Source organism: Sinocyclocheilus rhinocerous, unplaced genomic scaffold, assembly GCF_001515625.1.
Source record: "Sinocyclocheilus rhinocerous isolate Xijiao unplaced genomic scaffold, SAMN03320098_v1.1 scaffold1022, whole genome shotgun sequence".
NCBI classification, from domain to species: Eukaryota; Metazoa; Chordata; class Actinopteri; order Cypriniformes; family Cyprinidae; genus Sinocyclocheilus; species Sinocyclocheilus rhinocerous.
Genome location: NW_015656677.1, coordinates 328,089 through 339,649, shown reverse-complemented (window position 1 = coordinate 339,649; position 11,561 = coordinate 328,089). Strand labels below are relative to the sequence as shown.

Here is an 11,561-nt window from a genome sequence, read left to right as displayed (position 1 = left end):
TTTTTAATGAAATACCAATGGTTATATAGGCTAATTATGCATTCTTTATAGCAACTTGTTTACCATATTCTTCCTTCTTTCAAGCAGACATATTTATTTCTATAAATAAATTTAGATTAATCTTTAGGGCTACTAAAGTTTTTCAGTCGAGCAGTGCGTGATTTTCTTTTGTTGCTTGATTAACATCAATGACTCGGACAATAGCAACTAAATTAGGCTGCTGTCCCTTTAAAACCGAATGCACAGCTGCAATGGATGCAATGTACTGATACACGTTCTCCCTACTTTTTACGTTCACTTAAGACGTAATCAACTGTGTTTACGTGAGTACTCGTCAAACGGACAATTCGACATAATTTTGTGTGTTAATTCTCCGTTCATGCGACGCGAAAGAGTACTCACGCGCTGTGAGATGCGCTTTGTGTGTGTGTATGCTTCAGTGTCTGCACTCAGAAAACCGCACCGAACTGAGTTCTCTCTTGCGTCGTCAGATTTATCCATATGTCTGCTCTTCTCTTACTCCCACATATTGACATTTTTTAACGTTTTATGCGACGTGCAGCAAGTGTATGTTAGCTTATGTCCCGCCAGTTCATATGTACGCATCTAACCTCCGAACCACGCAGCAGATTCGTTCTGAATGAATCTCTTCCCAAATCGTCCCTCCCTAACATTTTCGTCTCGTTTTTATTCGTTGACGAAAATGTCAATAGATTTACATCATAGTTTTTGTCATTCAAAAAGAGTTTTAGTTCGTTATCGTCTCGTTGTCGTCTGTGAAAAAAATGTTGTTGACGAAAATTATGACGACAATTATTCGTCAACGAAATTAACACTGCATGGAAGAAAATAAATGGTTGAATAAAGTTGTTTTTGTTTTCTTTGCGCACAAAAAGTATTCTTGTAGCTTCAGAAAATTTAGTCTGAACCACTGATGTCACATGGGCTATTTTATCGATGTCCTTAATACCTTTGCTGTCTATGCAGGGTCAAGAGAGCTCTCGGATTTAAATATCTTAATTTGTGTTTTGAAGATAAAAAAAAGGTCTTACGGGTTTGGAATAACATGAAGGTGAGGAATTAATGATAGAATTTTAATTTTTGGGTGAACTATCCCTTTAAATAAAATTTGAAGTTTAAAAATAATATGATGTTAAAATTGTTAAACAAATGTAAAAATCAAACTTGCCTATTTTTTCTTAGTTTTTCTTCATAATCTTTCATCAAAGCTGGCTCTGCCCTTGAAAAAAAAAATCACTTTAAAGAAATTAATAAAATACTTTTATTCAGCAAGGAGGATGCATTAAATTGATTGAAAGTTACACTAGAGACATTTATAATGATATAAAATTGTAATATTTCAAATAAATGCTTTTCTTTTGAATTTATAAATCAAAGAATATTGAAAAACAAAATGTATCACAGTTTCCATAAATATATTGAGCAGCACAACTATTTTCAACAATAAGAAATTGTTCTTGAGCAGCATATTAGAATGATTTCTGAAGAATCATGTGACACTGAAGTCTGGAGTAATGATGCTGAAAATTCAGCTTTGCATCACAGGAATAAATTACATTTTAAATTATATTAAAATAGTAAACAGTTATTTTAAATGAAATCATATTCCATCCAATTCACAATCCAATCAATTCCTGACTGTGCCGCTATGGAAATAACTTGGAAAATGTTACATTCAGAATGAAAAATGGGTCTCTGCAATGTTGGTTGTTCAGTGCCCTCATTCTGTCTTTTGTGCTTAGATTCGATCCTTCATGCCCACTCTTGATCGGTTCATCTTCTTAACTCAGTAATCCGCTGAAGGTTAATTGGTCTAGATGCTCCTTATAAACCCTGATCTAATGTTGTAGATTTCCTCACCTCGTCTTGTGAACAGTGCTTTAAATTTTAAGAATCCTTTCTAAACCCTTTTTTCTTTCAGGCTGATCCTTAGCGGACAGCTTGAGATAGTGACGGGAGGCTGGGTCATGACGGATGAGGCCAACGTTCACTATTTCGCCATGATCGATCAGCTGATTGAAGGCCATCAGTGGCTAGAGAAAAATCTGGGTAAGATTGTTTTATGGATGGTGTGGCTTGCTTAGCAATTAGCGCATATGTTCTAGATGTGGGCGATGCGGGTTTAATTTTAAAAGTGGCTCCTTCGGATTGGTTTGGAATATTTAATCGGTGTGTTATTGCAGGTGTGACCCCTCGCTCAGGCTGGGCCGTTGATCCATTCGGGCACAGCGCCACGATGCCTTACCTACTGAAACGGGCGAACATGAGCAGCATGCTGATCCAGAGGGTCCATTACTCCATCAAGAAGCACTTTGCTGCCACACGGAGCCTAGAATTCATGTGGAGGCAGGCCTGGGGTAAATGACTACAAAAACAAAAACATGCATTGACATTTAAATATATTTGTTATATTTAAAATCATTGTTATTACACATTTAGACATTTGAGAATAAAATACCTTCCCAGTACTTTCAAGTTTCTTTTATTTTTATATTTTAAATTTTCATTTTAATTAAGGCTGGGCAAGTTAATGTGTTATTATCGCGTTAACGCATTAATTAATTAACGCAGACAATTATTTTATCGCGCATTAACCGTTCGTTAGTCCGTTGCTCACTGGCTCTGAATACACATACAGACAAACCATGGGTCACAGGAGGGGTGGAATGTTGATCAGTACTGGCTTGGGATGGGCGTCATCACGCGTCTCAACCAATGAGAGCATTTGGGGAGGGCCTAAGACTGCAGCAGCGCTCACATGAATGCTCCCGATAAAATTATTTAGGCTAAGCATCAACATTCACAAACCACTTTTCAACGTAATTTTTTAACAGAAAAGAATACAACATGCTCGTAATCACGACTTCATAAGTGGGAAACAGGAAGTTTCCGATAGCACGTGAAGACAGCAGAGAAGCGCTCTCGCTCAGTACAGTGCATCGTTTTGTTAACTTTGTGGTTTATTATTTTGAGTTGTTTGGGACGCGGTAACACACGGCCCTCTCACAATATATGGCTTTACAGATCTATCACTTTTGCTGCTCAGAAATGTTCACGCAATCATGCAACACGTATCATAAGTTCGTTAGCGCTCACATTCACTGATCTATATATAACTGAACTGCGCGGGCTCTGGCCAACCTCTTCCAACCGAGCCAGGGACGGCTAAACGAACCGAGCCCGAGAGCAGCACGGAGCGATCACACTAGTCAAACGAACTGGGGTCAAACGCACTCGGGCACGGTTAAGATTGCCTAGTGTGAGTACACCCTTATTCTCCCGCATCCCGTACACACGAGTCTCTACCCGCCCGCACTCGCCCATCCAGTGTTGTCCCGCGCCGCACTCTGTTGCACTGGGTCCCGCGATCGTGCAGTTCTCTACTCGGAAGATGCCTGTTATAATGTTATGATCGAGGTTCTGGACTCTTGAGCATAACCTGTTTTTCTGTAACAAACTATAAAATATTTTCTATAAAAACATTAATGCCCTGGCAGTAACAAATAGCTTTGGTTTTATATTTAATTTGATTACATTGTTTAATTTGAGATTTACAAGAAATAGTTTAACTGCTACTATATAAAAGGAATACTGCTGTAAAAAAGCACCTTATTTGTTTAAAGTGTTTACAAACCAAATGTTATTGCACTTTTGTTCATTTAGCAGTACTTTTAAATTAAAAATTCACTACTTTTGAATTCATTATTGATTTTTGTGCATAACAATGCGATTAATCGCAGAAAAATCATGCGATTAATCACGATTAAAAATGTTAATCGTTGCCCAGCGCTAATTTTAATTGTAGTAAAAATATTTTTTTTTGTCTTTTTTCTTTTTAGTTTTTGTTTAATTTTTTATATTTCTATTTAGCTTCATTTCTATTTTTATTTTTTAGTACTTCACTTTAAAATAATTTAATTTCAGTTTGTTACCAAGGCATTTTTTTCAATTATTTAAGGTTACTTTTTATTTAATATTTTAAATGTATTTTTATTTTAGTTTTAGTAATTTTAGTATTTAAACTCATTTTATTTTAGTTAGTTGCCGAAGCAACATTTCTCTTTTTTGTTGTACATTTTTAAGGTTACCTTTTTGGTCTGATATTTAAAATTTATTTTTATTTCAGTTTTAGTAATTTTAGTAGTTTAATCTAATATTTGTATTTTACTTTACTTCAGCTTTATTTCAATTAATGTAAATTCTTTTTAATCATCTTAGTAGAAGTTATTTAATATTAACAGTTTAAACAACATTAAGAAATGAATATATAATGCATTTATTTTTATATATATATATTTTTTTCTTTTTGTTTTGATTGCAATAACGAAAACAATTGTTTAATAGTGTTAATTGTTTGGTTAATTACAGCACTGCTTATTAGTGGTGCTTGATCATCTGGCACTTTTATGTTTTAGATATGAATGATATGTCAAATTGAGGAGAAGGGTTTTGTTACATTTTCTTAGTGATCAAACGTATGATTTTCTCTCGGTCGGCAATGAAAAGATCCCTTAAGAGTCTCATTGAACCATATAACGAATATCATACTTTAGGGATGTATACTTTTGACTTCTACATATAACATATACATATGTACATATAACTACATATTAACACTCTAGAAACTGTAAAAACAGCTCCTAAAACACATTAGGAAGCACTCTCGCAACTAGTCAAAAAACAAACAAAAAAAACTAGCATCATGACAGTGTGTTTTGCATGTGCAAGGATCACTCATATTTCTTAAGAAAATTTTAAATTCTAGTTAATAACTATAATAGATCAGAATATAGTGTTTGTAATCATTAATTACATGTTGGAAAGGCTTTAAATGTCTAATGAAGGTTTCGGAAAACACAAACCCTTGGCAAATGCTTTTGAACGCTTTGCCAAGGAGTCTTGCCCAACCCATCTCAGTGGCTTAGAGACCAACACATCAAAGTTTATTTATTTCATTTCTTTATTTTCAGATATTGAATCGGGCACAGACATGTTCTGCCACATGATGCCATTTTACAGCTATGACGTGCCTCACACGTGCGGCCCAGACCCCAAGATCTGCTGCCAGTTTGATTTCAAGAGGCTGCCGGGCAGTCGAGTCAACTGCCCCTGGAAGGTGCCACCCCGAGCCATCACAGATGCCAACGTGGCCGAGAGGTGAGGCCGTAGGACTGATTGTTATGAAACCAGGGAAATAATTTGATTCGGGGGGAGTTTAGCCAAAGAATGAATGTAGGTTAATTTCCTGTGTTAGCCAACAAAATTAATTTGTCCATCACCCAGCTGGCACCAGCTGTATTTATATGGGTTGCGCTTGAACTGGGCTCGAACCCAAATCCACCGCTCTCTTGCTCTGCAGAAGAAAACCTGGATATTACAAGCTTGTCGCAATTAGTTTGCACCTGTCATTACACTTCAGAGGTCTTTCAGGTTTACTGGAATAGGCAAAGGGTTTTATTGGTACACATTTAGCTTCGCGAGTCATTTCCTTCAAAATGTTCAAACGTGTTTTCTTACTTTCGTATGACTAGACATTGATCTGCTCGGATGAAAACTAGGGCATTTAAGTATCATTTATTTAACTTAAGTTTTATATTATTATATTATAGATTATATTAATTTATGTACAATTAAAATAACAAAAAAATGATATAATAACTCATTTTTAAAAATGTGTTAATTGTAAAATGTATAATATAATTTTATTTTATATAATTGTATTAATTATATAAAATTATTACAGGAATATGAAAAAACAGCAGTATTGTGAAATATAAAAAAATAACTGTTTTCTATTTTTAAAATGTGAATCCTTCAGATCTTTGATGAATAGAAAGTTCAAAACAACAGAATTTTTTTTTACATTATAAATGTTCATAAATGTCTGTTTTGATCAATCTGTGTGTCCTTGCCCAGTAAAATGATTAATTTCTTTATGTATAAAAAAAAACAGGTAGTGTGTATATACACCACTTTTTGTCTATTCAATGCTTAACTTGTTTTTAATCGATTGCTAGACTTCATAAAAAACAATCCAGTGGATTCACTTCATATTTAACATTTCCTGTTTCAGAGCTGGCGTTCTGCTTGATCAATACCGTAAAAAATCCAAGCTGTTTCGTAGCAAAGTGTTGCTGGTTCCTCTTGGGGATGACTTCCGCTACGACAAACCATTAGAGTGGGACCAGCAGTACTTCAACTACCAGAAACTGTTCGATTACATGAACTCTCACCCAGAAATGCATGTAAAGGTATGTTTTCAGATAACCTGTAAATCAATAGAAAACTACAATAATTGTCTGTAGGTTTGTCAGGAAGAGGTTTAATTAGATCTAAATCTATTTCTGCAATGTCAGAAATCTTGTTTTTTTTAAACAAACACAGCTCCTTCAGCTCAGCTTTTGATGTGCAACTAGGAATAATCTGAATGAATAATTTAACTTGTTTGTGAGGGAAGAAAAGAGTACAGATGTTTTGGATTTCGGAAAATGCGAAATGAATTTGAATTGCCCTGAAAGTAAATCTCTGTGTTCTCAGGCCCAGTTTGCGACGCTGACAGATTACTTTAATGCGGTGTACAAGGCTAATGGAGTCGCTCCGGGGACGAGACCACCCGATTACCCTGTGCTGAGCGGAGACTTCTTCGCTTATGCGGATAGAGAGGACCATTACTGGAGTGGATACTACACCTCACGTCCCTTCTACAAAAACCTGGACCGTGTGTTAGAATCTCACCTACGGTTAGTCAGTGGCTGGGTTTCCATCCAAAGTTGCGAATTGAACTTGTGCGCAAAATTGGAATGTCGCATAAAACATTTACAAATAAGCACCGTCACTTTCTAAATAAGCAACGTCACTTCCTGATAAACTGGCATTAATGGTCATATGGTCATTGTTTCCGTGGATGCCTGCTGTTCGGGAACGCAGTCGTGTAACAGTTCTGGGAGGCAATAATACAGAAATACTTTGATGACTTTGCTCAGGCATTTCAGAATGACTATAACATTTCAGATGCTGTGCAACACGATCGGTCTGCTGGTTAGTCAGATTATGCCGTCGCGCATGTCGCATGACTTTTTTTGATGCGCATGGAGGACTTTATTCTGCAAATACGTTTTCATCTCCCATTATTCGCATTAACCATTTGTCGCTCAAGACAAAAACCACCTCAAGCAAGCGTAAAAACTTTTTTGCAAATTAAGTTTCTCTTTTGTTAGTTTTGACTGCTTTTATTGTCCTCATTTGTAAGTCGCTTTGGATAAAAGCGTCTGCTAAATGACTAAATGTAAATGTAAATGATGCGATACTTCTAAATGCGTATTAAAACGGTAATGGAAACATAGGAAGTGAAACATCCAATGTATGTCTAAAAATATCTCGAACTGTTAAGCCTCATGCACACGAGACTATTATCGCGCACGCTTATCGCCAGCGTTTTTCGAGACGTTTTTCGACGTTTTTCGGCGCGACGTGATCATACCCAAGCGATTTTCGCTGGCGATGAGCTGAGTGAATGTTCGGCAAGACCGTTTTGTGCTTGAGCGCCACCAAGTCGTGTTTTACTGTAACTTCAGCAGCTCCAGGCACGTGAACAAAAGCGCCAATCTCATTGGTCGGCCAGTTTTTAAAGCGGCACGTCAAACCAAAAAAACGATCCCGAGGCGTTTTTAAAAAAAATGACGCTTTTACGCCTGGCGTTTTGCGCGTCGGTTTGCACACTCACATTGGCGCCCTTTGTTTAGTCACAAGGTGTTAAACGTCGGCGATAATCGCGCGCGATATTCGTCCCGGTGTGCACAAGCCTTTAAGATGCATCTTGCATCAGTACCATTATAGTTAGTAGCTGATTTTACCTATTTTTACATGTAGATTACATTTCTGTCTTCAGCATATATCAATATTAATATCCATTTGTCATTACTGTACATTATAATGCCGTGATGCCTAAATTCAGTATTTTTCAGCATTGTAAATGTAGCATTTAAAATGATTTTTTGTGTTTTAATGTTTTATTTTTAATTTAATAATGTAATTAAATTCTAAAATATTCATTTTAATTTAATTACATGTTTATTTATAAAATAATGTATACAATTTTTACATTTTATATACCAGCCATTTATTGCTATAACTTGAAATTATTTATCACTATAAATTACAAATAACTATAAATTATTTATCATTATTGGCCAGCATTTTATTAAAATAGAATTTTAATTTGAGTCAGTGAATAAAGTGTTTGCACTTTTCACAGAAATCAACTGCAGATGGTTCATTAATAAATGCCTCTGCAAATCAAGCTGGGATGGAAGAGTATTTTTACATAAAGCTGTTATTTAACACATTGTTAACAATTCAACAAGTAACTTTCAGTCAGAAGCATGCTAACAAGGTTTTGTGGAAGCCTTTTAATTTTTAATTGGCAACACATTTAAATTTGCACTGACAAACTGCCGTCGAGGTATCTGAATTGAATCCATTATTTTAGCAACTTTGGAAAGTGTCTGTTTTTATTTGCCAGAGATTCAATTATGCTTTGAATAAAGGCCTGTTCTCTGTGGCATTACTGGGGAATAATTAAAATAGTTATTCTCCACGTGGGTGACAAGTTTTTCTCCTGAATTAAGCACGAGGCATTGCCTAATTACTGTCATTACTTAGTCTTTAATTCTATTATCATTAGTTTTGTCAAGCCTCGCTGTTCGTTCAGCATCATGAACTGTTGTTTGATTTTGTGTTTGCTGTAGAGGGGCAGAGATTCTCTACAGCTTGGCGGTGGCTCACGCGCGGCGTGCGGGACTGGAAGGACGTTATCCCGTCTCAGATTACTCCCTCCTCACCGATGCCAGGCGCAACATAGGGCTGTTCCAGCACCATGATGCCATCACGGGCACTGCCAAAGAGGCCGTCGTCATCGACTACGGAAACAGGTCTCTGAATGAAAGCTTGCCGATTTGATCAGCATTAACTGATCTGAAGATCGAAGGAAGTCTCTCAGGGTGTTATTACTGAAATATCATCTTTAATGGACCATTTTTAGAGTTTGGATTGACGACTTTCGATTTGTAAGCGGTTCTTGATTCGTTTCTCCCCCCCCTCCCCAGGCTATTACGTTCTCTGGTCGGTCTGAAACGAGTGATCATTAATGCTGCACACTTCCTGGTAATAAAGAATAAAGACATTTATCGCTTCTACCAGACGGAGCCTTTCTTAGAGACGGTGAGGAACAGCCTTGGTTTTTCACACCGTGTTTAACCCTTGTGCTGAGCTGAAATAATTTACCTTATTTGGCGTTCCCAGTCAAAAATGACAAGCCTTTTAAAGGGACAGTTCACCCAAAAATAAATTTTTGGGTGAACTGTCCCTTTAAAAGTTGCTTGTAAATCTCTCATTATGTGATATAATCACCAACTCTTGTCAACTTCATTTCAATTACTACAGGTTTTGTATTTCTTTTAGGAACTGATTAACGCCACTTTCATCTGAGCTTATGCACCTCAGTTTTTGAGTGAAAAATGTGTTGTTTCTCAATAATTTGGGCAATATTAACTCAAAAACAGGTGCATAAGCTTTGATAAATGAGGCCTATGATTAATCAGTTTCAATACAAAACCTGTGTTCATTAAAACAAGAAGCTGACAAAAATATTGAAACCAATATTTGATAATAATAATGTGACCCTGGACCACAAAACCAGTCATATAGGAGATTATATCATCTGAAAGCTGAATAAATAAGCATTCCATTGATGTATGGTTGGTTAGGATAGGACAATATTTGGCTGAGATACTACTATTTGAAAATCTGGAATCTGAGGGTGCAAAAAAAAAAAATGTAAATATTGAGAAAATCGATCTTAAAGTTGTCCAAATGAAGTTCAATGCATATTACTAATCAAAAATTAAGTTTTGATATATTTACGGTAGGAAATTTACAAAATATCTTCATGGAACATAATCTTTACCTAATATCCTAATGATTTTTGGCATAAAAGAAAAATCGTTGATTTTGACCCATACAATGTATTGTTGGCTATTGCTACAAATATACCCGTGCGACTTATGATATATAACACATAACAATGAGAAATGCACATGCGATTTTGGTAGGCTGGCCATTTTTGACCATGTGAGCAAAGTCAGTAGGTTTTAATCCAATGTGACCAACATTAACTAAGATTTTTGGGAAAAAGAGAGCTAGGAGTCTGACCTTTGACCTCTGTTCATGTGACTGCAGGACGACAGACGCGCCACACAAGACTCTCTTCCGCAGCGTACTCTTATCGAGCTGGAATCTTCTCCCAGGTAAGATGTGTTATCCGTAGATCTTGAACACTGCAAATGCTGTCATTTTATTCAGTGTGTAGATACGATCTTCCTCCTCTTCCTCAGGTACCTGGTGCTGTTTAACCCTGTCGAGCAGGAGCGTCTGTGTGTAGTGACTGTGCTGGTGAATTCGGCGAGAGTTAGGGTTCTCACTGAGGACGGGCAGACTTTACCGGTTCAGCTGAGCGCGCAGTGGGTGTCTGCCGTTGAGATGAGTGGAGAGGTCTACCAGGTGTGTCTATTTGTGTCCATTCGCTCCTGGATCTTAAAGAAAGTTAGTCTCAAAACCTACCCTCTTTCTTGTCTTTTCGTTCAGGCCTCTTTCATGGCACGCCTCCCCGCTCTGGGATTGGCCGTCTTCCACCTGTATGACTCTGCTGATTCCCCCATGACCCTGCGCTCTGATACGCTGCTCAGGATTCCGGGACGGGGTCAGAGCATACGGGGTTTGGACCCTCTGCCCGTGCGATCGCAGACGGTAGACGCCCAGCCGTTCTACATCCAGAGCCAGTCTCTCACTCTGGGCTTCTCTGGAACCACAGGCCTGCTGGAGGTGAGATGAGTTTGTGTGTTAGGAAGTGAAGTGAGAAATTAACCGGGGCTTGAGGGTAGAGTGCCACTAAAGTGACTAAAATGCCCCAGGAAGTGGAGTTAATTCCCCTGTTTGTTTTTGTTTTGTTTATACCATACACCGTTATCTGATTTACATAATTCCTTAAGTAAATCGACTGCTAAGACAAAACAGACAGCATATGCAAATGATTCAGTCAACGGCACAATTCATTCTTAGTGAATTCCCGCTTGTTTTTATATGGATATAGAATATAAAGATGTGCAATATATCGGTTATCTTCCAATATTAGGAATTTTTTATGGTCAGTCTATATTGTATGTATAGATCTCAGCTGATATTTATTTATGCATGCTCTTTTCCTCTATTTTTTCATTTAAATTACCTTTGCCGTCATGCAAAGCTCACTTAATCTATAAAGTAGTAATCATTTAATAATATTTTTATTTTAATATTTATTATTTATTTTATTTTGTATACTGTACATTATAGTGATGCCTATATTCACTTGTAGCATTTATAATTATTCATTATAGTTTATAATTTTTTAAATGTATTTTTATGTTTTGTTATTTATGGTAAAATAGTATAGAATTGTAATATCAGTTATCAGCCAATATTCAAATTTTTTTTTTTTTTTTTTT

The 11,561-nt window shown here is 36.6% G+C and overlaps 1 protein-coding gene across 4 annotated transcripts in view; it reads left to right on the top strand.

The window, feature by feature from the left end:
- LOC107720774 (alpha-mannosidase 2x-like) overlaps positions 1 to 11,561 on the top strand; it is a 43,990-nt gene that overhangs the window by 16,621 nt on the left and 15,808 nt on the right. For all 4 annotated transcript variants that reach the window (XM_016528601.1, XM_016528602.1, XM_016528599.1 and 1 more), the window contains exons 7-16: positions 1,943 to 2,070; positions 2,205 to 2,378; positions 4,992 to 5,178; positions 6,095 to 6,272; positions 6,559 to 6,761; positions 8,769 to 8,951; positions 9,126 to 9,240; positions 10,258 to 10,325; positions 10,413 to 10,578; positions 10,663 to 10,899. In XM_016528601.1, the coding sequence (XP_016384087.1) occupies positions 1,943 to 2,070; positions 2,205 to 2,378; positions 4,992 to 5,178; positions 6,095 to 6,272; positions 6,559 to 6,761; positions 8,769 to 8,951; positions 9,126 to 9,240; positions 10,258 to 10,325; positions 10,413 to 10,578; positions 10,663 to 10,899 (1,639 nt within the window). The remainder of the gene's footprint in view (positions 1 to 1,942; positions 2,071 to 2,204; positions 2,379 to 4,991; positions 5,179 to 6,094; positions 6,273 to 6,558; positions 6,762 to 8,768; positions 8,952 to 9,125; positions 9,241 to 10,257; positions 10,326 to 10,412; positions 10,579 to 10,662; positions 10,900 to 11,561) is intronic.